The sequence below is a fragment of the Canis lupus genome, chromosome 11, assembly GCF_048164855.1.
Source record: "Canis lupus baileyi chromosome 11, mCanLup2.hap1, whole genome shotgun sequence".
NCBI classification, from domain to species: domain Eukaryota; kingdom Metazoa; phylum Chordata; class Mammalia; order Carnivora; family Canidae; genus Canis; species Canis lupus.
This window is the reverse complement of record NC_132848.1, coordinates 15,169,989-15,196,279: the sequence shown is the minus strand read 5'-3', so window position 1 is coordinate 15,196,279 and position 26,291 is coordinate 15,169,989. Positions and strand designations below refer to the sequence as shown.

At 50.8% G+C, this 26,291-nt stretch overlaps 1 protein-coding gene across 1 annotated transcript in view; it reads right to left on the bottom strand.

Moving 5' to 3' along the window:
* Positions 1 to 26,291, bottom strand: part of LGR5 (leucine rich repeat containing G protein-coupled receptor 5) — a 127,190-nt gene that overhangs the window by 10,876 nt on the left and 90,023 nt on the right. The window contains exons 5-13 of the mRNA XM_072768773.1: positions 16,603 to 16,818; positions 14,569 to 14,640; positions 11,863 to 11,931; positions 10,467 to 10,538; positions 7,060 to 7,131; positions 6,833 to 6,901; positions 5,306 to 5,377; positions 1,589 to 1,654; positions 446 to 517 (exon numbers count right to left, since the gene is read on the bottom strand). Of these exons, the coding sequence (XP_072624874.1) occupies positions 446 to 517; positions 1,589 to 1,654; positions 5,306 to 5,377; positions 6,833 to 6,901; positions 7,060 to 7,131; positions 10,467 to 10,538; positions 11,863 to 11,931; positions 14,569 to 14,640; positions 16,603 to 16,818 (780 nt within the window). The remainder of the gene's footprint in view (positions 1 to 445; positions 518 to 1,588; positions 1,655 to 5,305; positions 5,378 to 6,832; positions 6,902 to 7,059; positions 7,132 to 10,466; positions 10,539 to 11,862; positions 11,932 to 14,568; positions 14,641 to 16,602; positions 16,819 to 26,291) is intronic.

Here is a 26,291-nt window from a genome sequence, read left to right as displayed (position 1 = left end):
ATTTTGAGCAAGTACCCCACTTGCAGATGGTTAGGAACCACCTGAGATTCTGACTGAGGAGGTGGGTGGGGACGCCTTCCTTCCCGCAGCCCCCCGATGATTCGTAAGCCCTTTGCAACACCTACTGGGAACCGTTCACCCAGGAGACACGAGCAGGTGGGAAGAACTGGGTGGTCATCCCATCCCTGTGTGGGAAACAACCCCTAGCAATTCCGGGCTGCTGGCAGACACATGTTTCGTAGGCAATTCAACGACTTGGCCTCCTTCTTCTTTAGCCAAATTCCAAGCCTGCAAATTTACTGCTTTTGCATATATTCCTGGACATGATCACGAGCAAGATATTTGCCTTTATGTAGCATAACTCGGCACAAAGGCCCAAGGATGCCAGCGTAGGGGGAGGATGCTGGGGAAGGGGCTGGGGAAGGTGCCGGGAGGCGGTACTCACAGCGCCCGGAGGCTAAGCAACTGCTGGAAAGTGTCAGCTTTAATTTCATAGATTTCATTATGTCGCAGGTCTCTGAAATGACAGAGGTCCAAGATTGATCCAGAGTCAGTGGCTTCAAAGATTAGTCCTCGGAGAAGGGCTACAGAGGGATTAGCTGCCCTCACCCAAAGGAGCAGGTGACTGTCAAGCAACCAATTTAACAATCTTGCTTAGCCTAAAGAACGGCATCGGCATCCCAACCTTTACATGTAAGCGCTGCCTCTTTCGAGGCAGGAGTTCCTCGGGTGGACGTGGGCCTCCGCCCCAAACGCGGGCATCGCTCAGCCACGTGGTGCCTGGCTCTGCCTCTGGGCCTCAAGAGCACCCAACCCTCACCTTTCAGGGACAGTTCTGCTCTTCTTTCTCTCTCTTAGGTGCCCGAAGGCATTCAGAGAAAAATGAAATGGGAAAAGATAGATGGTTAATAGTGTTCTGATCAAAACTGAAGTATGCCTTGAAAGCAGCAGAGCCGACGTTTTACGAAGGCAATTTTAAGGAAGGAGTTTCAAAATGTTTCATGTGGAAGTGGCACCTCCTCTAGAGGTGGCTGCTGTGAAACGAACACCCCAACAGACCCCAATCCCTCCCATTTTTACAAATAATACTGCTCATTGGATATGTAAGCTTAAAAAAATTCAAGGCTCGGGCAGCCTGGGTGGCTCAGCGGTTTAGCGCCGCCTTCGGCCCAGGGCGTGATCCTGGGGACCCGGGATCGAGTCCTGCGTCGGGCTCCCTGCATGGAGCCTGCTTCTCTCTCCACCTGTGTCTCTGCCTCTCTCTCTCTCATGAATAAATAAATAGCATCTTAAAAAAAATTCAAGGCTCGAATGACACCAAAGTTCCATCATAAGCCAAGTTTGGGGAAGGGGGAGGGCGGAAGCATAATAAATGCTTTACTTACAGTAAAATGCCTGGTAAAATAATATTATCTATGTTTCCCGAACTTAATAGACATCCTACCCAGTCACACCTTGTGCGCGTGAGAAGGGAAAGCGCCAAATGTCTCCCCGGGGACTCGCGGGGCAAGCAAACCAGTGACCCCTGGAAATGTGAGTCTTGGCTCTCGTTTTTGGTCAGGTGACTTAGAGACTCATATAGACGTACATTTTCTGAAGTTTCCGGCAGACTGAAAAACTGGGTAAATCTTCCAGCAGGTTGTAAGACAGATCTCTGGAAAACAGAAGGTACGAAAGGGGAAGTCTGTTACATATTAATCCTGAGGAAACATGCTCTGCTCTCCTTTCCCATCTACAGGGACGCATCTCCCAAAGGCCAGCCCGACCGTCTCCCCGGCCCTGACGTGGAGCCGGTAGGCCCGGGCATTATTGGATTAAGCGTAGAGCCAAACATTTACTGAAATGTAGCTGTTGTGCTTCTTTAATTGATTTAAATAAGTTGCTTAAAGGATTTATTTATATTTTGTTAGTGATGATCTACAATGTTCTAGCTATTATCTTACCGAAATGACTACAAATTAAATTAAATGATTTGTGCCTCCCTGAGCGCTGCTATAGCTCTACAGCTAAGAGAATCACTGTTGGTTCTTTTCTAATCAACTTAAAAAAAAAAAAAGCCAAAAACCAAAAAACAAACACACAAAAAAACAACCCAACAACAATTCGAAACGTAGCACTAACTTTGAAATCAATCACCGCAAGGGGGAAAACAACCTAAGAAAGTCTTCAGCCAAAACTCAACAAATTATAGAATAACAAAAACATATGGACGTATTTAGGGTATAATATAACTAATCTAAAACAAGCCGTGGTAATTTGCAGAAAGCTTAAAAAAAAGAAAGCTGGTAGATAAAGTAACATAGATACTTTAAAAAAAAAAATCCTGTCTCATGTTTAAAAAGTTATCAGCTAATCAACTAACACACTTTCATGCCTGATTCTAATTCTTAAAACCAGATCAGCACTACGCAACTGAAAAATCCACACTGTGCTCGAGGAGGGTTTTTCATGATCTTGTTCTCCTAGTCGATCACTCTCTTCTACAGTTACTGCATGAATGGAATTCACACAGAAATACAGTTCACCTACTACACATAAAAATGCAGATGAAGCTGTTTGCAAACACAAATTCATAGTTTATCCAAGAGGCTCGAGACCAAACTAAACCAAACCAAACAAAAAATAGGAAAAAAAACAAACAAACCCCAAAACCAGGCCCCACGCCTATGCACAGATGCACCTGGTCAACAAAATGCTGTATATTTTTAAAAAAGCAGTGGTTGTGAGAAAATGCACGTATGTCTCATGAAAGCCGCTCATGATTTGGTTCACTCATCTGCAGGTGGCCCGGGGGTCGTAAACCCGCCCGCGCGGCTCTTCCTCCACGATGCACAAAACCTTCTTCTACATAGACACCGTGTCCCCTTCTACCACCTTCCACCTAATGATTTTCCCGGCTAACACCGACTGAGCACTTGTCATCTATAGACACCATGTTCACGGTGTCACCTAAGTCATTTCTTTCTTTCATTTTTTTTTTAAGATTTTATTTATTTATCATGAGAGACAGAGAGAGGCAGAGACACAGGCCGAGGGAGAAGCAGGTACATGTGGGGAGCTGGATGTGGGACTTCATCCCAGGACTCCAGGATCAGGCCTTGGGCTGAAGGCTGTGCTAAACTACTGAGCCACCTGGGCCGCCCCCTAAGTTATTTCATTTGCTCCCTGTGGTCCCCTCATGAGGGAGACGCCGATCACCACTGCGCAATGTCCAATAATTTGCTAAGGTCACCAGCTGCTTAGTGGGGAGAGCCGGGCCCAGCCCAGGCCCTCCCATGGGGGCAAAGAGGCCTGGGGGTGAGGGTAACAGGTGCTCAGCGAGGACCGCAGCCCGAGGTGGGGGGCTCACACACTGATGCTTCCAGAACATCAAGTGGAGTGTAGTGGAGGCTGTGACCCTGGCTTGTACTTTCGGCCTCCCCTGGTTCTTCATCTGGGCCAGTGCAGGTGGCCACACAGTAGGGCCCCTTCAGTTCTCCCCTTGGAGGAGAAGCCTGCTCCACCCGCCCTGAACAAGTCCCAGTGACAGGCCCAAGCACATTGGGAACGACAAGCTCCTGCGGGTGATGGGTTTGCTCTCTCAGGCCTTTCAGCTGGAGGAGGGGGGCTGGGGAAGGACCAGGGGCCTGGGACCCCGGGGGGCCTCGGTGGTGGAGCACCTGCCTCTGCCCAGGGCGTGACCCTGGGGTCCTGGGTTCCAGTCCTGCATCGGGCTCCCTGCAGGGACCCTGCTCCTCCCTCTGCCTGGGTCTCTGCCTGTCTCTCTGTGTGTCATAAATTAATAAATAAAATCTTTATATAAAAAAGAAAAAAAAAAGGGAAAGAAAGAAAAGAAAGAAAGAAAAAAAGAATGAAAGAAAGAAAGAAAGAAAGAAAAAGAAAGAAAGAAAGAAAAAGAAAGAAAGGAGGGAAGAAAGAAAAAGGAAGGAGGAAGAACGGCCTAAGGGAAGGGAGAGGGGTCGGAGGAGCTGGGGCCGCCTGAGCTCGTGCTCTGGGTGTGAGCCCTGGTGGGTGTAGCCCGCTGGACCCTCATGCCCTGCCCGGGCGGGTGTCACCCCCTCGACCCTCATGCCTTGCCCCGAGGGAAGGGGCGCGTCTCCGCCGCACAGGTGGGGAAACGGAGCCCCGCGGGGACGAGTAACCGGCCCACGACACCCCGCGGGTACCTGCGGAGCTGGACTGCGGCCCCAGCCTCCCGCCCGCCCGCCTCCCCTCTCGCGGGGCCTGCCCCGGCCGCAGCGGAGACACCTGCGGTGTAGACCGGCTCCTTGGGCCCCGCGGCGAGCTCGGACCCTGCTGCCCTCCTGCAGCCCCGAATTCCCGGTCTCCTCGTCGGTATCACACCTCCCGGGCGGCGCGGGATGAAGACGGCGCTTGCCCCATCCCCCACCCCCATCCCCCCATCCTCACCCCCCCCCCGCCGAGGCTGTGGCGGGGGCGAGACCACGGGGGGCGGGTGGCGGAGGGCGGGGGGCCCGTGGCCGAAGGTCCGCCCTCCCACCCCACGTTGAGCGGCCCGTAGCTGCGCCACTAGGGGCCTGCGCTGGAACCACAGGCTGCGAGTGCCCGGGTGCCCGGGGAGAAAGAGCTCACGAGGCTCGGGGGCCGCCACAGGAGGCTCAGGGTCCTCGCGCGGTAACGGGGGGGGGGGGGTGACCCTGGAAGGTCAGGACAAGGCCCTTCAAATCCCCAGGGCCTTCTGTTCAGAGAGGGGAGGGTGGGGGGCTCCGCGTGCCCGGAAGGCCCCTGGGAGCCGTTTCTACCCGGGGGCGTCAGGCCGAGGCACCGCACCCGCACCTGCACCCGCACCCATCCTGCCCCCGCACCTGCCCTGCCCCTGCCCCGCCCCGCACCGCCGCGCACCCACACCTGCACCGCACCTGCCCAGCACCCGCACTCCCCCTGCAGCCGCCCCACACCTTCACCTGCACCCGCACCGCCCCGCACCCATCCTGCACCCGCACCCGCAGCCGCACCTGCCCTGCCCCCGCACCTGCACCCACACCTGCCCCGCCCCGCCCCCGCCCCGCAGCGGAGGAGCGCTGCTCGCCGCCAGCACTGCCCGCGGGCCTGCCCTGCCGACCGGTGTTCTGCGTGGGCGCCACGGGCTCCGGCCCTTCTGGCTCCCGGTGCCCCGACAGCCCCGCGGGGGAGCGACGCCGTCTAGGCTGGTTCAGGCGCGTTTGCTGGTAGGGGCCGGGGCCAGGGGAAACCCGCGGGGGACGGGTGGGCCTCGGGAACAAGGGGTCCCCGCGACCCCCCGCGACCCCCCCCCCCCGCAGGGAGAGCACTTTGTCCTACGCACAGCACTCGCAGGGCGGGCAGCTGGTCCCAGGCCGCTCCAGGGAGGGACGAGATCTGGGCGCCGGTTAACGTCCTGTGGAGACACAAGCAGGCGTCGCTCGTTCACCGAGGCCTCACACGCCCGGGTCCTTCCGCCTGGGTCCTCCCATCCCACATCCTCCCGCCCAAGTCCTCCCACCCAAGTCCTCCCACCCGGGTCCTCCCACCCAGATCCTCCCACCTGGGCCCTTCCACTCAGGTCCTCTCACCCAGGTCCTCCCACCCAAGTCCTCCCACTCTGGTCCTCCCATCCCATGTCCTCCCACCCGGGTCTTCCCACCCAGATCCTCCCACGCAGGTCCTCCCATCCAACGTCCTCCTTCCCTGGGTCCTCCCGCCCAGATCCTCCCACCCAGATCCTCCCACCCAGATCCTCCTATCCTGCTCCTCCCATCCCATGTCCTCCCACCCGGGTCCTCCCACTTGGGTCCTCCTGCCCGAGTCCTCCCACCCTGGTCCTCCCACCCAGGTCTTCCCACCCCCACCTAGGTCCCCCCCCCCCCCGGGGGTCCTCCAGCCCGAATCCTCCCACCTTGGTCCTCCCACCCAGATCCTCCCACCCAGGTCTTCCCACCTCCACCTGGGTCCTCCCACCCAGGTCCTCCCGCCCGGGGTCCTCCAGCCCATGTCCTCCCACCTGGGTCCTCCCGCCCAGGCCCTCCCACCCTGGTCCTCCCACCCTGGCCCTCCCACTCTGATCCTCCCACCCCCACCTGGGTCCTCCCGCCCAGGTCCTCCCACCGAAGTCCTCCCACCCAGGTCCTCCCACCCTGGCCCTCCCACTCTGGTCTTCCCACCCTCACCTGGGTCCTCTGGCCCAGGTCCTCCCACCCAGGTCCTCCCACCCTGGCCCTCCCACCCTGGTCCTCCCACTCCCACCTGGGTCCTCTGGCCCAGGTCCTCCCACCCTGATCCTCCCATCCCCCACCTGGGTCCTCCCACCCAGGTCCTCCCACCCTGATCCTCCCACTCCCCACCTGGGTCCTCCCACCCAGGTCCTCCCACCTGGGTCCTCCCACCCAGATCCTCCCACCCGGGTCCTTCCACCCGGGTCCTCCCACCCAGGTCCTCCCACCCCCACCTGGGTCCTCCCACTTGGATCCTCCTACCTGGGTCCTCCCACCCAGGCCCTCCCACCCAGGTCCCCCACCCTCACCCAGGTCCTCCCACCCGGGCCCTCCCAGCCAGATCCTTCCACCCGGGTCCTCCCACCCAGATCCTCCCACCCCCACCTGGGTCCTCCCACTTGGATCCTCCTACCTGGGTCCTCCCACCTTGGCCCTCCCACCCTGGTCCTCCCACCCCCACCTGGGTCCTCCGGCCCAGGTCCTCCCACGCAGGTCCTCCCACCCCCACCTGGGTCCTCCCACCCAGGTCCTCCCATCCGGGCCCTCCCAGCCAGATCCTCCCACCCAGGCCCTCCCACTCAGGCCCCTTGGGTTTCTGGGGAGCCGCCTGCACAGAGCCCAGAGCCGGGCCAGGTACCTACAGGCTCTCCAGGCTCGCCGTTCCCGTCAGGTCTGGAAACTCGGTTATTTGCGAGGCACCGTTCAGAGTCCTAGGAGGAGGGGGACAGGAGCACCATCAGAAGGAGGGTCCAGGAAGGGGCAACTTTAGTGCCATCTGCAAAGCGCTTTCACCAAGTGAGACGGTCACTCGGTGTGTACACCCGCCCCCCCTGCCCCGGGGCAAGTGGCCTGTAAGAGAAGCACTTACAGAGTTCTTAGCTCTGGTAAATGTTGAAAAGCGGACCTTCCGACAAGCTGGATGGGGTTGTCATAGAAATGTCTGGAAAAACGCAAACACCGAAGCCTTAGTACAAAAGTTGAATGACAAATGGAAACCTGCTCAAAATTCCAACAAACACAGGGATCCGTGTGCCCTTGCCGATGCCGCTCACGTGGCATTCCCGATTCCTCGGTACCAGCAAAGCTCGAGGGCGTTCTAACTCTGAGGACACTTTGGGTGAGAAATGTGTAAGAATGAGAATTTCTGACAGCAGGGCAGAGAGAAGGGACAGGTGGCGGCTGGGGGTGTCCCCGAACCCTTCTCTGCCTCCAGTGTCTGTGGAAGAGCCACCAGGAGGCCGGAAGGTGACTCAAGGTGCTGGCAATTGCATCGTTACAGAAAGAAAGTTGAAGTTCTCTTTCCACGTGAAGGTTAGACCCTTGGGCCGAATCTTCCCCTAACAGACGTGAAGGACTCCTCGGATGATCTGAGAGGAAATCGGATATTCTGCTTTTTTGGGGGGTAATATTAGGTTTTTAAAAGATCACCTACTGCTTTAAAAGGTGAGGCATTCTTAGAACTTAAATATTTTGAGTTACAGTAGTCTGCAGTGTAGAGGTATCTGGACCGTCTGGTCGGTGAAGCCCTGCAGATAGTTCGTAGCGGAGACGTCCCAGCTCAGGGACGTTCAACACACATCGCTCGGCGTCAGCTGTGCTGGGTGTGAGGCGGGACTGTGCGAGTCTACAGGTGGAGTCATGAAGGGGGCGGGCGCCAAGTGCCTACCGCGTGCCTGACATTATCCCAGGTTCTGGGAGCTCAAAGAGGATGGATAAAGTGTCGCTGCCCCAAGGAAGCTCGGAATCCGTGGGAATGGAACACAGCGTGACACGTCCCGGTTGATAAAGCACTTCCACATGCAAAGCTCAATCGACCAACTCAACGACTTTATGGGATCCATAGCACAGACACTTAAATACTATTTATCTCATTTCTGGAGGGGGAAACTGAGGCTCAGATACTTTGGCAAGGTCAGCGTCTCCCAGAACTTCACTTTTCTAATTTGTTAAATGGGATAATAAATCTGAGTTGCAGGGTTTGTGCACAAATTGCTCTACACATTAGTTTGCTAATGCTCCTGTAACATCCGGCATAGTCCCTGGGTTGGAGTTGTCACCCAACAAACCTAAGTCCCCTTCTGTGCCCCTGTCCCCTGCCCTCCTCCCTTGAGTGGGATAATCCATAAGAGAAAGAGCTAGAGCTAGAATGTCAGTTTTATAACTAAAAGTGGAGCTCTCCTCAATGGATGACACTGTCCCTTGTCCATATCATATGCTGGGATGCATGCCATCGGGTTAGCCTGCGTATACATATGGACGTACACTGGGCGCATACGAATCCACACGCTTGTGTTCTAAGTTTCGCAAACACAACTAAGGACTACAGCTTTCTCGGGAAGGAGATTTCCTGAGAGATCAAGAAAAAACCTCATATAATGTCACTTGAAATGGGCCCTGGAAGACAGAGTTTCAGTAAGCATAGTGAGAGGATGGAATCAGAGGGGCAAAGGACGTAAGAGTTGGGTTCTACAAGCACTGTCGACGTGGGCTGTGGCGTCGGGGGTTGAGGAGAGCTGTGGAGAGCTAGCTGGTCAGGAGACGGGACTCTAGACCATCCTGAATCTCCGTATGTTTTGCAGCAAGACGGACGCTGTGTTTCAGGGCAACAGCTCTGTTCCCGGTGGAGATGGGGGGCGGTTTGGAGGGGCGATGGACGAGGTGGCGGGGATGAGCCTCAGGTTGACAAGAATGTTGAGGTAAAGGCTAGCTGAGGCGGAGGACGGGACCACAGCCTGGGGACATGGGGACTAGGTGGCCAGTGGGACCACATAGACTGGGAATTGGGGATCTGTGAGAGGATGGGGAAGCCAGGAGAGGGGAGTTTCAGGGAGAAAACAGTGAACACCATAAAATACTGGGTGGAAGCACTAATAAATTTTGGGAATTGTTAGTCCTTTCTCGAGTGGTATTAGCATATCAAAAGAGTGATTAAAAAAGCACCCAAACAAACCCAGTCTTGTGGCTGGGAGGAAAAAAGAAGCAAAAGCAATGCAATTTGCCAACTTTTAATATGTAAATACTCTCTAATGAGGCCTAATGTTTATTGGCAATAAACCTTAAAACCCTTAGTTTGCCAACATGCTGTCAGGCTATCTCAGAAACGATGAATGGTATTTTTTTTTTTTTTTTCAGTTGTCAGGGCTAATTGGGATTCCAGCTCATTTGTGACGGATACTACACGGTTCCAGAAAGCCTCTTAATCAAGTTGGCACGGGATGAATATCTGCCAAGAAATGCCCCTAGAGTCCTGTCCAACAGCTGTCTGTACCCTCCTCCTGCCTATTGGGGCCCCTCCTGCAAGACCAGGCCAGTCCTCCGCCCCGGACCCACCAGCTCTTCTAACTACGACCCATCTCACACCTGTGTTCACCTTCCCATACGTCTACCCGTGGCCCATCTTCTGTCCATGCTGACGGTGGAACACATAGCTCATTAATTACAAGCCATAGCTCTAGGTCTATTTTATGCTTTTAGGGCGTATGAATTCTGATATACGACTTTTTAGAAAATATGCACCTTTCTAGAATTACAGCCTAGCTTATGATTGTATAAATGTGACTTGGTGCTTGGGTTTGATAACAAATAGATGCAGAGACCTAGCATGAAACAGTCTTCCCCACAACACCTGCAGTCAATGGAATCTATTGCCATAAAGGACTCCTATTTGTATATAATAATTTATTAGGACACTTGGCTGGCGTCAGCCTCCAACTCTTGGTTTCAACAATGGTTCTGATCTCAAGGTCTTAGGATCAAGCCTTGCATCTGGCTCTGCACCCAGCGCGGAGTGTGCTTGAGTTCCTCTCTCCCTCTTCCTTTGCCCCCCCCCCCCCCCGCCAGCTCCTTCTCTCTCCCACAGAAATAAATAAATCTGTAAAAAAATAATTTCCATTTCTAGTATACTTGGATTCACGTTCTGAATGACTAGCTGACCTTGACAATGAGTCTCTAAAAATCAGTTTTATTCCTTAGAAAATAGAGATATGTAAAAGTAAGTCCTAAGATTACTGCGAAGGGAGACAAGGCATCTGGGGGAATGAAGCACAATGCCATGCACGCTTGTAGGTTCTAGGAAAAAAAAGAAACTTTTATGTTATTTCGGCATTCAGCTAAAACCCGGCAAAACATCTCTGCGTACGCTTCTCTGTAAAGAATCTTATTTTGATAAACACAAAACTCGAGACCATACAGGACACCCATTTTATTATATTTAAAAGTGCAATATGTATTACATTTCAGGATGGAAAAGAAGCAAAAAGAACCCCGGCCACTTACATTGTAATAAGAGAAGGATTGCCTACAAATGCTTTCTCCGGTATCGACTTGATATTGTTGCTGTGAAATCCTCTAGAAAGAGAGGGAAACATTTGTTTTAAGACAATGCCATGGAGGGTGACATCATGTAACAGTACCCCCTTCCGGTGGCAATGATCACCATCTTCGATAGCCAGAGGATAAGGCTCATTTCTTCTACGTGTTTCGAAGCGCATGTGCTCTCTAGGAGGAAAAATCGCAAGCTGTCATCTTGAAAGAGGAATAAAGAACCTGAAAATAACAGTGGTGCTTTATGGAAACTTACACCCTAATGTCATAAAAGGAAGACTCATCTGTTTCCATCCAGGAGGGCATCGCCGTATAACCACTTGGGAAAGGGGGAGCCATTGCTGGAGAGAGGATTATGATCACTCCTCTGACCCCATATGAGGAGACCAGAAAACAATGTTGGCCTAAGCTGCTGTCAAGTAGAGATTTAAGTAATCGCCTTTTGAGGACAAGGTGTCCTGAGCTGAGGGAAGGCGCTCAGTGCGTCGGTCTGAGCACACTGACCCTCCTGTGGGTCCCATGTGGGCCGCGGCTGGAACGAGGTGAGGGCCGGGCCGTAGTTGGGCTGCGGGACCACAGGCCGGAGGGTTTCCCAGTCAAGCCACATGTGCGGGTTCCCGAGGGAGACCCCACCCCCGCCACCCTGCAGGCTTTCTCTTCCAACGGGCTCTATTGTCTACTCCTTTAGCTGTGTGTCTTACTTCCCTTGGCCAAGAGAACAGCCTCCATGTCCTTTCTGAGCTCTGGAACATTCCTTATGTATGTTATTTATATTTTTAGATACGAAGAAGAGCTAACTGAATGGAGTCCTTCAAAGACAACGTATGCAACCTAACAGTTGAAAGCTGGCTTAACTCTGGTAAAACTGTGGGTCTGTAAAAATTAAACATGATTCACCAAGTATCTAAAGGATAGGAAATGACGTAGGTGAAAGCACCGAGCGCGGTACTAGACACATGCATTTCATTTCTCTAGTCCTAGACCTACATGACCTTAAAAAGCTTGTCTTTCAAAATACTCAGCAGGCAGCTGAATTCCATGACAGTTCTCTATAAACGTGTGAAGTGTATAAATGTAGGGGAATATAGCTGAGGAAGAGAGCATGATTCAGAGAACTATGTATTTTTTTCTCATATACGTATATTCGAGAAATCCATTACATGTCTAAAAAAGATGATCTGATGTTTGTTGGCAGTAGAATAAAATATATTTTAAGCGTACTTAACCATCATTTATACAAACGTTGAAAACCTTCTCGTCAGTCATGCTCTGTACAAAAATCAAACATATTTTAAAGTGAATTCACGAAGAATAGACTTTTCCCATTAAATCTGTCCTAAATACTCACAGTTCTTTAAGGTTGGAGAGTGTCCTGATGGCGGTGGGGAATTCATCAAGATTATTATAATTTAAGTCTCTGCAAATAAGTAAACAGTATTTTCAGTTTTTAATTTAAAAAATTCATGCATACGACACATATGGAGACAGCTGACATGCTCTTCCAAGGGGCCACCGAGGAAAGCTCTCGTTCCTTCTCTTCACGGAGAGAGGGTCTGGGCTTGCTGACGGAGCCCTTCACCAGCGTCTGGCTTAACATGGTCATCACACGGCTCAGGGCACCGAGGTGTTGACAAACAGAGGGGGCCTAGAGCCGTGGGCAGGGCTGGCCCAGCAGGAGGGGGCCGGGGCCAGGCTGAGGGGCCAGGCTGAGGGGCCTGCGACCAGCTCTTCCCCCGAACCTGGCTCAGCACTCCTCCTGCCTCCCCTCCCAGCTCCTCCCCCATTCCCACCTCACACGCTGACTTTCCCCGTTGCTTTTCTGTGTCCCCTGAAAGGGCACCTCGGAGGGCTGCTCTGTCCCTGAGGCCTGCAGAATGCCCGGGATTCCCCAGCCCGCGTCCTCAGAGGCTTCTGTGCTACGGGCCCTCCCAGGAAGGGCATGAGGCCTAGAATTTCTGCAGGGTCACAGGACATGATTCAGACCAGGAGTAGGTTTTCCTTGTCCTTTGAGGCCAAGCTCCATGTTACCCCCCCCCCCCCCCCCGCCACGCAGACACAGCAGGGCCAGGCCGTTTCAACCCCTCGTTTCCCTAGCTGTCCTGACACCAGTGGCTTTTCAGTCCCATCACTCAGACTGACTCCGCCTCGTATCTACAGCTTCGGATGGAAAAGCCATTGCGTCCTGGGCTCGGGGGAATGGCAGGTGTCCCGGATGACGCAGAGGGACCTTTGGGCCAGCCGATCAGATATGCTCAGATCTTCCTCTATGGGGAAGGACCGCTTTTGAATTTTAAGGGAGATCATCTGACCGAGGCAAGCATCGAGAGCCCTGCTTGTCGGGCACGAGCCATCCTTAAGCGGTAGTGCCGCCAGGAAAACTGTGTCTGTTGTGGACATAAATTTTCTTCCTGTTTGTGAATCTCTCCAGATGCTCTGTTTTGATTAAACGAGGACTGGGTCCTTATAAATGACTTGGGTCTCTTGTGAGGGAAAGGAAGAGGTTGGGAGGAACCAATGTACTGATGCTCTGTAGCCCTGGGCAAGGTGCCGGGGCGGGGCGGGGGGGGGGGGAGTGGGTGGCGGAGGGCAAGGAGACTCAGATGAATTTGCCCTGAAATGTTTTACTCCTCGGTATTTACATGAAACCAGGTCCTCATCTCAACCAAGGGCGGGGGAGGGAGACTATTTATGGAAATACCTTGAAAGCCAGCATTGGTTTTTGTTCCTCCTGCGTTGGAAGGGACGGGAGGGTGCTTTCCACTACTAAGATCCCGCGCCCAGCCCTGCGGCCCCAAGAGCCCCAAGTGTTTTCCAAGAGCTCGCAGGGACGGCTGCCCAAGCCCCTACATCGACCTCAACGGTCTGCCTGGTCCGCCTGGGGAGCTCCATCTGCGGCATCTCCCCACGAGGGTGGTGCTTCCCTCCCAAGAGGGAACACAGAGTGGCTTCAGCAACCTTGGGCGGGAGGCCATGAGCACCCAGGGGCCTCGAGAAGGCCACCAGCCGCGGGTGGCCCGTCGGGAGATCGTCACACCCGGACCCGATGAGCAGCTACTCCGAGCACGTGCAAAAACTAAGCTCCAGGTGCAAGTGGCCGACAGGCTCCTTGGCCCCACAGGAGGTGGGCTTTGGTGTCTCACCCCACAGCCTGCCCAGAGCCAACCGTGTGGGTTCGGTGGTGCTGTGTGGCTTATTGCACTTGAGTGTTAACAGCTTGGGGGCAGGAGGGGCACAACTGGAAGCACGTGCCCTGCTCTAGACACTCCGGGCGCTCGCTGCCTGTCTCCTCACTAGGGCGGTGGGGGGTGGCTGGCCCGGGGGGCCCCGGGGCTCAGCGCTGGACTGTCTCTATGAGGTGCCAGCTCAGATCTGGGCTTGTGCCCTGACCTTTGGAAGCAGTGCGCACGGGCAAACACGGATGTCCGGGCCAGGCTAGAGCAGAAGCGAACCCCAGCCATGCAGCCGCCTAGATGTGTCACGCTGGCAAAGCGACTTCACCCGACTAGAGCTTAGCATGGAAGGCTGATAGCTGCTCTCACGGGGTGCACGTGGGGTCAGCTGAACCCGCGCACCTGGCTGTGCGATCCCTGGAGGTGGGTGCACCCGACAAATGGTAGCCGTTACTCCTTTCTCGTGTGCACTTCTGCTGTCTGTTAGGGGGATCCCTGCTCATCTCAGATGGGAGAGCCCTGATCGGAGAGCACTCGCCTGGGCGGAATCCTCGTGGGGGGTGCAGGGAGGAGCAGACTCGCGAGGAGTTGATCCCTGACACCCACAGCCCACGTTCCTCAGCAACCCGTCGCTGCTCGGCTGAGAACATCTCATTTAGCTTATAACGGCCCTAACTAATTTACCACCCTCGTCCCATTAGAATGAAATCTCAGTTTTGCTACTTAGCTGCGTGTGCACGCGCGTGTGAGGTGAAGCCACCGTAAATATCTGTTCAGAGCAATTAACCAAACCAGACAGCAGGTTTGGCTTTAAGGCCATCTTGATTCTTTCAGAATACTCATGAAAACACTGAAAAAAGGAAACAAATAAAAGGTCAACTCACAAAGTCTCTAGGCTGTGGAGCCCATCAAAGCATCTCTTTCCCAGGGAGTGAATTCTATTGTTATGGAGATGCCTGTAGGAGAAGATACAGACACAGTCAGGAAGGCGTGCGCGTGGAAACTTCGCGCATTCTGATTGCTTTCATAAAAAGCAAGAAACTTAGAGAGAATGCATTCATTACATAGAGGAAATGCTTTAACTTAAAAAAATTTTTTTTCCCTGAAAGGCCAACTGACCCATCCACTCTCATCGTAGATGAGTCTGTACCATAGAATTAATTAATTAATTAATTAATTAACTAATTATTTTTATTTTTATTTTTTATTTTTGTACCATAGAATTTTTTTTAAATTTTTTATTTATTTATGATAGTCACACACACACACACACAGAGGCAGAGACACAGGCAGAGGGAGAAGCAGGCTCCACGCACCGGGAGCCCGACGTGGGATTCAATCCCGGGTCTCCAGGATCGCGCCCTGGGCCAAAGGCAGGTGCTAAACCGCTGCACCACCCAGGGATCCCTGTACCATAGAATTTAATAGGCGATGACAGTCTTACCTTTTGGGTCTGAGACATCAAGGCGCGTCGAGTAGCATGGGCAACACGACCGATACAGGGAAATGCAGGTTGTTAACATAGCTTTGGGACGTCGGGCGTTAAGCAGAGATTCTGGTCATTATTGACAAATGAAGGATGGAGGGAAAGTCCTAGCCTCCCGAGCCTATTTTCTCTTACAGTTGCTGGCCTAGAAAGGGCCTCATTCCTGGGGCGGGACCCAGGCAACAACAATTTTAGCCACAGGGGATGGTGATCAGGTTTTTTTTTTTTTTTTGGCTGCCCAAGGAGATCAGTTATCTCGACGCAGTATTAATGCGTATGATTATCATCTCTGGTTCCCTGGTGAGTCAGTTAAGTCAGGGCCAATGAGAACAGCTGTGCACATGACTGAAAACTGGTCTAAGACCGAAGGGATTTTTGGAAAATGGGCCTAAGGAGCAGAGGGTGACAAAGAATCGCTGGATCTCTGCAAATCCACTCCTTCAGGCGGGGGAGAAAATTAAAGCACGGCCCCAGCTTCTGGTGGGTCAGGAGCATCACGTTCACATGCGTGAGTCAGAGCAGAAATTGGCCAATATCACCCCAGGTTTCTTGTCCTTTAGATTAAGGTTCTGTTTGTGTGTTTTCCCAAAGATCTTATTTATTTGTTTGTTTTACTGAGGGGGGCAGGGGGCGGAGGAGCAGAGCGGGAGGAGAGGGAGGGGAAAGCACCCCCAGCAGACTCCGTGCTGATGCACAGCCGAGCCTGGGGCTCGGTCGCATGACCCTAAGATCACGACCTGAGCCAAAACCAAGAGCTGGACACCCGACCGACCGAGCCAACCCGGCGCCCCAACTGAGGTTTTTGTTCTAATAAATCGATGTGGGTTTCATGTGAGATCTTTGTGACATTTATTGAAGATCTTCCACATGCAACACATGGGGGAGGGCACTGAGGGTGCCTAAAAAGATGGTTATTATTTTTCAAACTATGACCCATTTTGGTTTACTTAACATAATGAAATCTCAACCCATCGGGGGGAGGGAAAAGCCACATGAATGCACAGCTCTCTGTCAACGCTCTGTCCCTACCTCCCTTCCCTTGGGAGGAGCTCAAAAAGGATTTTCAAGCCTACATAACACGAAGGGCGCATTGCAATTTGGCCTGAATTCTAAGTATTGCCAGAAATGAGGAGCTTTGATTCCCCGCAGTCCCAGGGCCAGCGGGCGGTGGGCGACCGTCGGGGGGCCAACCGTGAGCTCCGGGACACAGCACTGCTGTGTGGCGCCCAGCAGCTGCGCACTGCATGTGGCCCGAAAGTCTTCATGCAATGAGAACAGTCGTGAGTCGTTTGGGGGAGGAGCTCGGGGGGTTTTCCTCCCTGTAAACATCCCTACTCGAGGTCCGAAGGACCAGCACTTGGGGCCAGTGTCCCGCGGTGCAAATTCAGAAAGTGGAGAGAGAGAGAGAGAGAGAGAGAAAGAGAAAACTTACAGAACCACCAAGCTGGAGAGGTTCCCAAAGGCATAGTCTGGGATGTGGCGGATTTTGTTCAGGGCCAAGGTCATGGCCTGCAGGGCTGGCAAACTTCTGAAAGCCTGCACGGGGATCTCGGTCAGCGCATTGTCATCCAGCCACAGGTGGCGCAGGGCGTGCAGGCCGCTGAAGCAGCCGGGGGGCACTGCGCTGATGTGGTTGGCATCCAGGCGCCTGGGGAGGAAGACAGAAGGCTGGTGACCAGGGCCAACCTGGGCAGGACGAGGACTTGGAGGCAAAACCATCCCCGTGTGATGAACAAGAGGGCGTGGGGCGCGGTGGCTCTCCCGGTGGGCCCTCCTCGCGCCGCCCGGCCACAGCTGCTGGGGCCACGGAGACCCCCGGGCTCTGATTCCCTCCAGGCAGGTGGGTCACACGCCTCTGTGCACGGAAGTGGCCCCTGGGCCACGGTCTGTCAGGTGTCCCCGCTGACGCCGGGAGGTATGCCCCTTGCCCTCCCCTCACCCCAAGCTGAGTACCTGCCTTTGCTTTCTTTTTCTTTCCTTTCTTTTTTTTTTTAAAGATTGTATTTATTTATTTATTTATTTATTTATTTATTTATTTATTTGAGAAAGAGAGTGAGCCTGAGGAGGAGGAGGGGTAGCAGGAGAGGGACAAGCAGCCTCCTCCCTGCCCCAACTGCAGGGCTCGACCCCAGGACCCTGAGATCGTGACCCCAGGACCATGAGATCATGACCCCAGGACCATGAGATCGCGACCCCAGGACGGTGAGATCATGACCCCAGGACCGTGAGACTGTGACCCTAGGACCCTGAGATCATGACCCCAGGACCGTGAGATCGTGACCCCAGGACCATGAAACCGTGACCCCAGGACCCTGAGATTGCGACCCCAGGACCATGAAGCCATGACCCCAGGACCCTGAGATCGCAACCCCAGGACCGTGAGACCGTGACCCCAGGACCCTGAGATCGTGACCCCAGGACCGTGAGACTGTGAACCCAGGACGCTGAGATCACGACCCCAGGACCATGAGACCGTGACCCCAGGACCCTGAGATCGTGACCCCAGGACCGTGAGACCGTGATCCCAGGACCCTGAGATCGTGACCCCAGGATCGTGAGATTGTGACTTCAGGACCATGAGATTGCGACCCCAGGACCCTGAGATCATGACCCCAGGACCGTGAGATTGTGACCCCAGGACCCTGAGATCATGACCCGAGCCCCCAGCAGATGCTTAAAGGGCCGAGCCTCCCCGGCGCCCCTGGGCCTCTGCTGTGCAAACACACAAACTCACCATCCCACTGCTTTGCCCACCGAGCTGTGGGTGAGGATCGGGGGTCATGCAGGCTGCAGGGCGAACCCGCAGTGAGAGAAGATGCAGCCCCCCCCCCCCCCCCCCCGCCCATTACTCAGCACAGTGCTGAGCGCGCAAAAACTGCCAGCTTTCTGGCTCCTTCTAACCATCTGCATGAGGCAGGTATTTGTTTCTCCCAACATTTTAAATAATAATAAAATTAGCAGCTTTCCCAGCTTTTGCTTCTTTCTTCCACACACCGTTATTTATTTATTTTTTTGCAGGCCATTATGTCTGATAGAGGTCTGGTCCCCAGGCTGTTGCAGCTTCAGAACCAGCAGAGGGAGTGCAATGCACTTACTTCGTCCCTACCCAACAGAAACTCCGGCGGTAGTGACAACGACTGGACTTTTCTTATTGGAAGTTGCAATTTTCTGTAAGGTGCGTGAACAACGGAACCACCACCACTCTGCTATGCTTCCAATGACCCTCACTCACTTTTCCAATTTGTTCGTAAGGCTCACACATTTGTTTGCATTTCCAAAGCTAGGATTTAAAAAAAAAAAGGGTTGCATTTTAAGCAGCCCATGTATTAGGAAGGATTAGAAAATCACGAGTGGATTCTGAAAAATGTTTTAGGAAGCATTTAAGACTAAACAGATGCAGGAGGCACACCAGGATCATGAAATAATCCCTTGCAAACCAAATTTAAACAGTTTAGAAATAGAAGTCTCTCTAGTGGGGAGCTAATCTCTTTGGAAAGCAGCTTCCTCGCTTTTGGTCACATTTGTCACTTCACTCGTCCCCGGCTCCTCCTCTTCTTGACCAAATGGGGACAAGTGATGCCTGGCCCTGGACCAGGTTTTGACAATAACTGAGATAAGGTCACCTGGGATGAATTTGCAGGGTTTGGGGTTAGAGCCCCCTCACGAGCACATCTCCAGGAGGGCAGCGGTCATGGGAGGGAACAATAAATGCAGGTTCCAAGGATCTCAAGGTCCTGCCAATAAACAGAACCCGAAAGGTTTAGGAAAACCCAACGCTGCCTCCTCCTCATGCCTCCAGTGACAACCCGTTCAGCCCGGGTTCAAATCAGAAATGATTTCATCAGGGGGAGGAGGTGATGGTTTTCCTTTGACCAGAAGTGAAGCACGGAGGGAAACTCTCGTAACGACTACACCGATTAAAGACCGGGGACTTTATTTAAATAATACGAGCCTCCACGTTCTAGGTGACAGATTGTAGGATCATGGCCAGTTGCTTATGTGATGCAGCAAGTGGCTTCTAGAGGCCTGAAGATGACTCATCTTAAAGTTCGGTGCAAACGTTGGGGCCCATTTACAGTGAAGGCTCTCAGCGCGAGACAGAGGCCTGTCTTCTTCCAGCCTTAGGTTCCCGCTAACGTCCCTGCTGGATCTCGAAGTGACCCGGGTCTCAGTTTTCAATGTTAATAAACCCATTTCTCTGGATAGATGAATTTATGAAAAAAATTAATTTATCGTTTATAATTTAGGCATCACTTTTTTTCCCCTCGAGAAAAGAACATGATCTGCCTTCCACATTGTAAGCTTAGGGCAATTTTGCACAGTCCTATCCCTTCAGGTACCAATACTCCCAGGTGTCCTGAGTGTGGCACTAAAACGGGTCTCTGCCTCAATAGTTCCTTCATATATTTGCAAATGACATATCAGATAAAGGGATAGTTTCCAAGATCTATAAAGAACTTCTTAAACTCAACACCAAAGAAACAAACAATCCAATCATGAAATGGGCAAAAGACATGAACAGAAATCTCACAGAGGAAGACATAGACATGGCCAACATGCACATGAGAAAATGCTCTGCATCACTTGCCGTCAGGGAAATACAAATCAAAACCACAATGAGATACCACCTCACACCAGCGAGAATGGGGCAAATTAACAAGGCAGGAAACAACAAATGTTGGAGAGGATGCGGAGAAAAGGGAACCCTCTTACACTGTTGGTGGGAATGGGAACTGGTGCAGCCACTCTGGAAAACTGTGTGGAGGTTCCTCAAAGAGTTAAAAATAGACCTGCCCTATGACCCAGCAATTGCACTGTTGGGGATTTACCCCAAAGATACAGATGCAATGAAACGCCGGGACACCTGCACCCTGATGTTTCTAGCAGCAATGTCCACGATAGCCAAACTGTGGAAGGAGCCTCGGTGTCCAACGAAAGATGAATGGATAAAGAAGATGTGGTTTATGTATACAATGGAATATTACTCAGCTATTAGAAATGACAAATACCCACCATTTGCTTCAACGTGGATGGAACTGGAGGGTATTATGCTGAGTGAAGTAAGTCAGTCGGTGAAGGACAAACATTATATGTTCTCATTCATTTGGGGAATATAAATAATAGTGAAAGGGAATATAAGGGAAGGGAGAAGAAATATGTGGGAAATATCAGAAAGGGAGACAGAACGTAAAGACTGCTAACTCTGGGAAACGAACTAGGGGTGGTAGAAGGGGAGAAGGGCGGGGGGTGGGAGTGAATGGGTGACAGGCACTGGGGGTTATTCTGTATGTTAGTAAATTGAACACAAATAAAAAATAAATTAAAAAAAATAGTTCCTTCATTTAAGAAGCTCCCCATAAACCACAGTTCTTCTAAATGCCGTGTTTGGAAGTCCTTGTCCACCTGCCTCGGTGGCCCAAACAGCGAGTGGTGTATTGTTCACACCCAGAGGCATTACCTGATTCAATCCTAACAGAAGATCCTAAGGCTAAACTGGAGTATGGAATTCATTATCAGGCCCCTCGTACATGTGGTTCTCACAGAACAAGGTTAAGACTGCTGACAAAGCCGTTGGCAGGGCACAAGTTGTGCCTATTCAGTGAGTAAACAAAAAGATCATATCATGTCAATCTGGTTTGGGGCTGCTGGGCATTTTCTATTCATATGCTTGGAAAATGCAATATTTAAGTGCTGGCGTATAAGAAAAACATCACCACAGAGCATCGAAAAACACAGCTCTGTAATATTACCAAAGATGACAAAGAAAAATGACTGCACTCTATAGCTCCACTTTTTTAAGTGTTTCTTTGCTATTATTTCTATTTCATGCCAAGACACAAAGTGTGTGTGTGTGTGTGTGTGTGTGTGTGTGTGTAGGCAGCTTAAAATCTGAATTAGTGCAGAGATTTGGGACGAGAAACGTCAGGTCCAAGTCAGTGCACAGCAGCTGTGTGTGACCGTGGTCAAATCAATAGACTTCAGCCTTTGCACCTGTAAAATGGGAGTAACAGCTATTTTATAGGGTTGCTTCATGATTAAAGGAACACATACACCAAACTATAAATCGCCTTAATGATTTTAAATTATTATTACTTGAGGCTGGTTACAGTTTGTATTTGTATTTTTATTTTTTGACCATGGAAACCCCTGAGAAAAAAAAAGGTAGACTCAAATTTTGCCTAAAAGTTGGCCAAAAGGAATCCTATGTTGTCGGTGAATTTCGGGTCTGAAAAATGCTACTTCTTTCATTGCTCACGACAGAGATAATTAAGAGGTGTCTGGTCTCTTCAATAAATGGTGCTGGGAACATTGGACATCCACATGCAGAAGAATGAAACTAGACCACTCTCTTACACCATACACAAAGATAAACTCAAAATGGATGAAAGATGGAAATGTGAGATAAGATTCCATTAAAATCCTAGAGGAGAACACAGGCAACACCCTTTTTGAACTCGGCCACAGTAACTTCTTGCAAGATTCATCCACGAAGGCAAAAGAAACAAAAGCAAAAATGAACTATTGTGACTTCATCGAGATAAGAAGCTTTTGCACAGTAAAGGAAACAGTCAACAAAACTAAAAGACAACCTACAGAACGGGAGAAGAGATTTGCAAATGACATATCAGATAAAGGGTTAGTTTCCAAGATCTATAAAGAACTTCTTAAACTCAACACCAAAGAAACAAACAATCCAATCAGGAAATGGGCAAAAGACAGGAACAGAAATCTCACAGAGGAAGACATAGACATGGCCAACAAGTACATGAGAAAATGTTCTGCGTCACTGGCCATAAGGGAAATACACATGAAAACCACCATGAGATCCCACCTCACCCCAGTGAGAATGAGGAAAATTAACAAGGCAGGAAACCACAAATGTTGGAGAGGATGTGGAGAAAGGGGAACCCTCCTGCACTGTTGGTGGGAATGTGAACTGGTGCAGCCCCTCTGGAAAACTGTGTGGAGGTTCCTCAAAGAGTTAAAAATAGACCTGCCCTACGACCCAGCAATTGCACTGTTGGGGATTTACCCCAAAGATTCAGATGCAATGAAACGCCGGGACACCTGCACCCTGATGTTTATAGCAGCAATGGCCACGATAGCCAAACTGTGGAAGGACCTTGGTGTCCATCGAAAGATGAATGGATAAAGAAGCTGTGGTCTATGTATACAATGGAATATTCCTCAGCCATTAGAAATGACAAATACCCACCATTTGCTTTGACGTGGATGGAACTGGAGGGTATTATGCTGAATGAAGTAAGTCAATCGGAGAAGGACAAACAGTATATGGTCTCATTCATTTGGGGAATATAAAAAATAGTGAAAGGGAATAAAGGGGAAAGGAGGAAAAATGAGTGGGAAATATCAGAAAGGGAGACAGAACATGAAAGACTACTAACTCTGGGAAACGAACTGGGGGTGGTGGAAGGGGAGGTGGGTGGGGGTCGGGGTGACAGGGTGACGGGCACTGAGGGGGACACTTGACGGGATGAGCACTGGGTGTTATTCTATATGTTGGCAAATTGAACACCAATAAAAAATAAATTTATAAAAAAACAAACAAAAAAAATTAAGAGGTGTCCGCACTTAGACTTACTAGAAGTTACCCTTATTTTTCAGCCTTCAGCATCACAATGACATGTGTGTGCACGTGCACGTGTAGAATCACAAAGGGCAAAGGGTTTTGTTCCCGATACTTTAGCGAGTGGCACATCTTCATTCCAAAGGTAAGGGAGGAGAGGTGACACGTGATAGCACGTTCTCAGAGACACGTCCTACTGGGGGTCTTGGCGTTTAAGTATCTAGCAAGACTGTGAAGACGTAGCACAAAACCTGCACGCTGGTAGGTGTAGCGAACTAAAGCCTTTAAACAACGGGAGTGGACCCATCACCTTTTAGGCAAATAAAACCTCTTCATCATGGTCTCGAAAGGTGTTCTGCAAAGTGATCACTGTATGGAAATGGGACCCCTTTTATGCTCCTTCCGTCACTTATAAATTCTAGCAAACTGATAGGTAAGACATTTCACGCTCTTTTCTATGTGGTAACAACTACGTGCATGTGGTTCCTGGAAAGTGCACTGAATTAGAAAAATCAAGACAAATTGAGTCAAGTCTCCGTCAGTGATTAATCCTGAGATGTGGAGACACACCAATTAATTTCTCCGAGGGTCACTTTTTATATCTGGAGAGCATAACAGGTCACAGAACTGCGGCGGGAATTAAGCGAGAAAACATGTGCAAGTGTTTTGTAAGTAGTAAAGCGCTCTACAAATGACAGGTGTTATTACTTGAGAAAAATCTTCACGTTTAGGGAGTGATAACATTTCCGCCGCCCCCCTCCCCCCCCAACAAAGGTTTCCCGAATTTTTCCTGAAGGTTCTTAACCCTTTGTCGTTTCAAATCTCTAAATGGAGATGGACATATTTTTGAGGGGGTCCTATGGGCTGGCAGGCCTGCCGCTTTTCTAGTCCCCGTAATCCTTCCTACGTAAGGTCAGTAGCTACGCTGCGTGTTTTGAGTCTAGGAAGCCTCCCATCACGGACAAAGGAGCACACACACCTTCTGTGTTAGGCCCGCAAAGGTCAAGAAGGCCCAGAAAGGCCCAGAAAGGCCCAGAAGGTGAACATGGCTGAGGAAAACTATGACATCACTTGGTGCAAGAACAGAATTGTCATCAAGTGTGAGTCTGGGCAGTGTGACCTTGAGGACTACCATCAAGGCCAAGCAGATCTGTCAAGACTGTGGGGCATGTGTTGAAATAACTACCTCTCTGTAGGGAGGCCTTGAGGTTGGAGGACTCCATAATTACCAAAGGGAATCTGCTGCCCAAACTGTTTGGCCAACGGGACTGTCCCTCATGGACCTGGGGTCGTCCCTCCTCGCCGCCGGGAACTTGTCAGGGCCATCCAAGGTCACCCTGACAGGCTTCGGTGCTTTTGAGTATCCAAGGTAGACATTTAGTCTGGATAACTGCGCTAAAGGAGGCCAAATGGACGCGCGGGAGAGAACGTGGTCACTTGTCGGCTGTGGGCCCCACCGTGACTCCATGTGCCCTCCGGGGCGCCTGGGCAGGTGGGGATCACACAAGAGCAGGGATGAATGTTACCCAGTATTATGTGAACTAGAAACAAAATAAAACCGCATGTTCGCTGTGAACGTGCACATGTTACATTACACTCTGTGAGCACGGAGTGTCCTGTGTGATGAAGACTTACGGGCAAGAAAAGCAATCTTTCATGTCAGGCCATGGCAAAAACAAAAACAAAAACAAACAAAACACACAAAAAACCAAAAAGAACATGTAAAAAGCTCATGTTCTTACCTTTTGTCTAAAGATTTTTTTTCCTCCATGATCTTTTCATGTGTAGATGCTGGATTTTACACGTTTTTCTCTTTTAAGAGAAACAATTTGCCAATCTGTTCCCTACTCCAGAAAGGAATTTTTGATTTATCAGTGGCATTACTGTAGGGATTAGAGAAGCTATGAGATCATGCCTGCTATTGTTTTTCCAGAAAAAGGCCCTTTACATCTATCTCATATATGATACCTTGCCAATGTATCACACAGACTCATATCTCTGTTTGAGAATGTTTTTTGATAAGCCACAGACTACAAGGAAGAAAGCGTTAGTCGGAAGATAAGCCGTAGATCTTGGCTAATTCCGCATCTGAGATGGCTGTGCTGATGTCAATTATTAACATAGATGACTTGAGAAAAAAAAGCCAAAAGTGTGAAAATGTTGCAGCTGCAGGTATAATAGAAGTTTATGGGGGTTCTCTCAATTGACACAATTGAGAAGCATGGCGTTTTCATCACTGACCTTTCTGTTTTATTTTATTTTTTATTTTTTATTTATTTATTTTTTTGACCTTTCTGTTTTATATTTGGATGAGCAATTTTCTCTCTAAGTCTAACGGGAATGACTGACTCACTGGCACGGACATTCCTGCATTTTCTGAGACCACTCCGAGCAATCCATGAAGGGTCAGAAGAACACAACCATTTAGTTTATTTATAAAATCTTTAAAAAACGAAAGCATTTTCAGTGATTACCTTGCTTTGCCTGTGAGGTGAAAAGCACAGAGTTCCAAGCTCGTACGTCATACAATCTGATGTGGCAGCTGAAATATTTGTTACGGTCAAGTTCTACCGCTTGGAAATTGCATCGCCCTGGAGCCAGGGGATCACTGGAAATTGAATTTGTCAGGTCGTCGTGATAATACTCTTGGGACAGAATTGTATCGCTGGGAGCTCTTAGAGATGGGATTCATGTTGATTTATAGAACTCCTTATACTAATAGGAGCTGTTTTTACTATTATTTAATATTTGCCGAGTGACCACAAGGTGGGATTTCTCTTTGGATGAGATCCCACCCATATGCTGGCAACGCACGACATGTGTGAATTCACAGGAGCAGCACGAGAGCTGACGTGGGCGGTTCTGTGCCTCCCTTTCTAGTCCCCATCCTATTCGTCGCTACACTTACTGTAAACCAGGAACATAAATTAGTGCTTTAAACTCTGAAAAGGTGAGCAAGTCGGCTCATCTCCGCGGCTTGGGGGGCGAGACAGCCTCCAGTGCCCGGGACAGCAGAACCCTAGAAGCGGGCGAGTGGGCCTGGCCACAGCCACCTAAGGGACCCGGTGTCCGCGGCGCCATTGGGCGGTGACAACTGGGTCTTTTTTTTTTTAATAATAAACTTATTTTTTATTGGTGTTCAATTTGCCAACATACAGAATAACACCCAGTCTTTTTTTTTTTTTTTTCTTTTGAATAACACCCAGTCTTAAAGTCAATTTGCAAGCCTGCTCAGCTCCTCAGGGGTCCCTGCTGCTATGAGTTTTGTATCAGGGCCTCAAGCACCAGGAGCATTCCCATCTCCAGGTTCACTTTTCTCCAGAGAAAACAAAGGCTTTTATTTATTTGTTTTTTTTTTTTTGCCAAGGGCAGCCTTGGTCTCCCAGGCCCATCAGGGCCTGAAACCTGCAGGTCATTCTTTTGGATCTTCTCAGCCTTCCAGCCAATCCTGCACCAAGCCCTCTCCCTTTATCTCCCAAACTCTCCACTGTCTGCTTCAGCCTCTTATCTCTTAACACCTGCGGGGCCTGCAA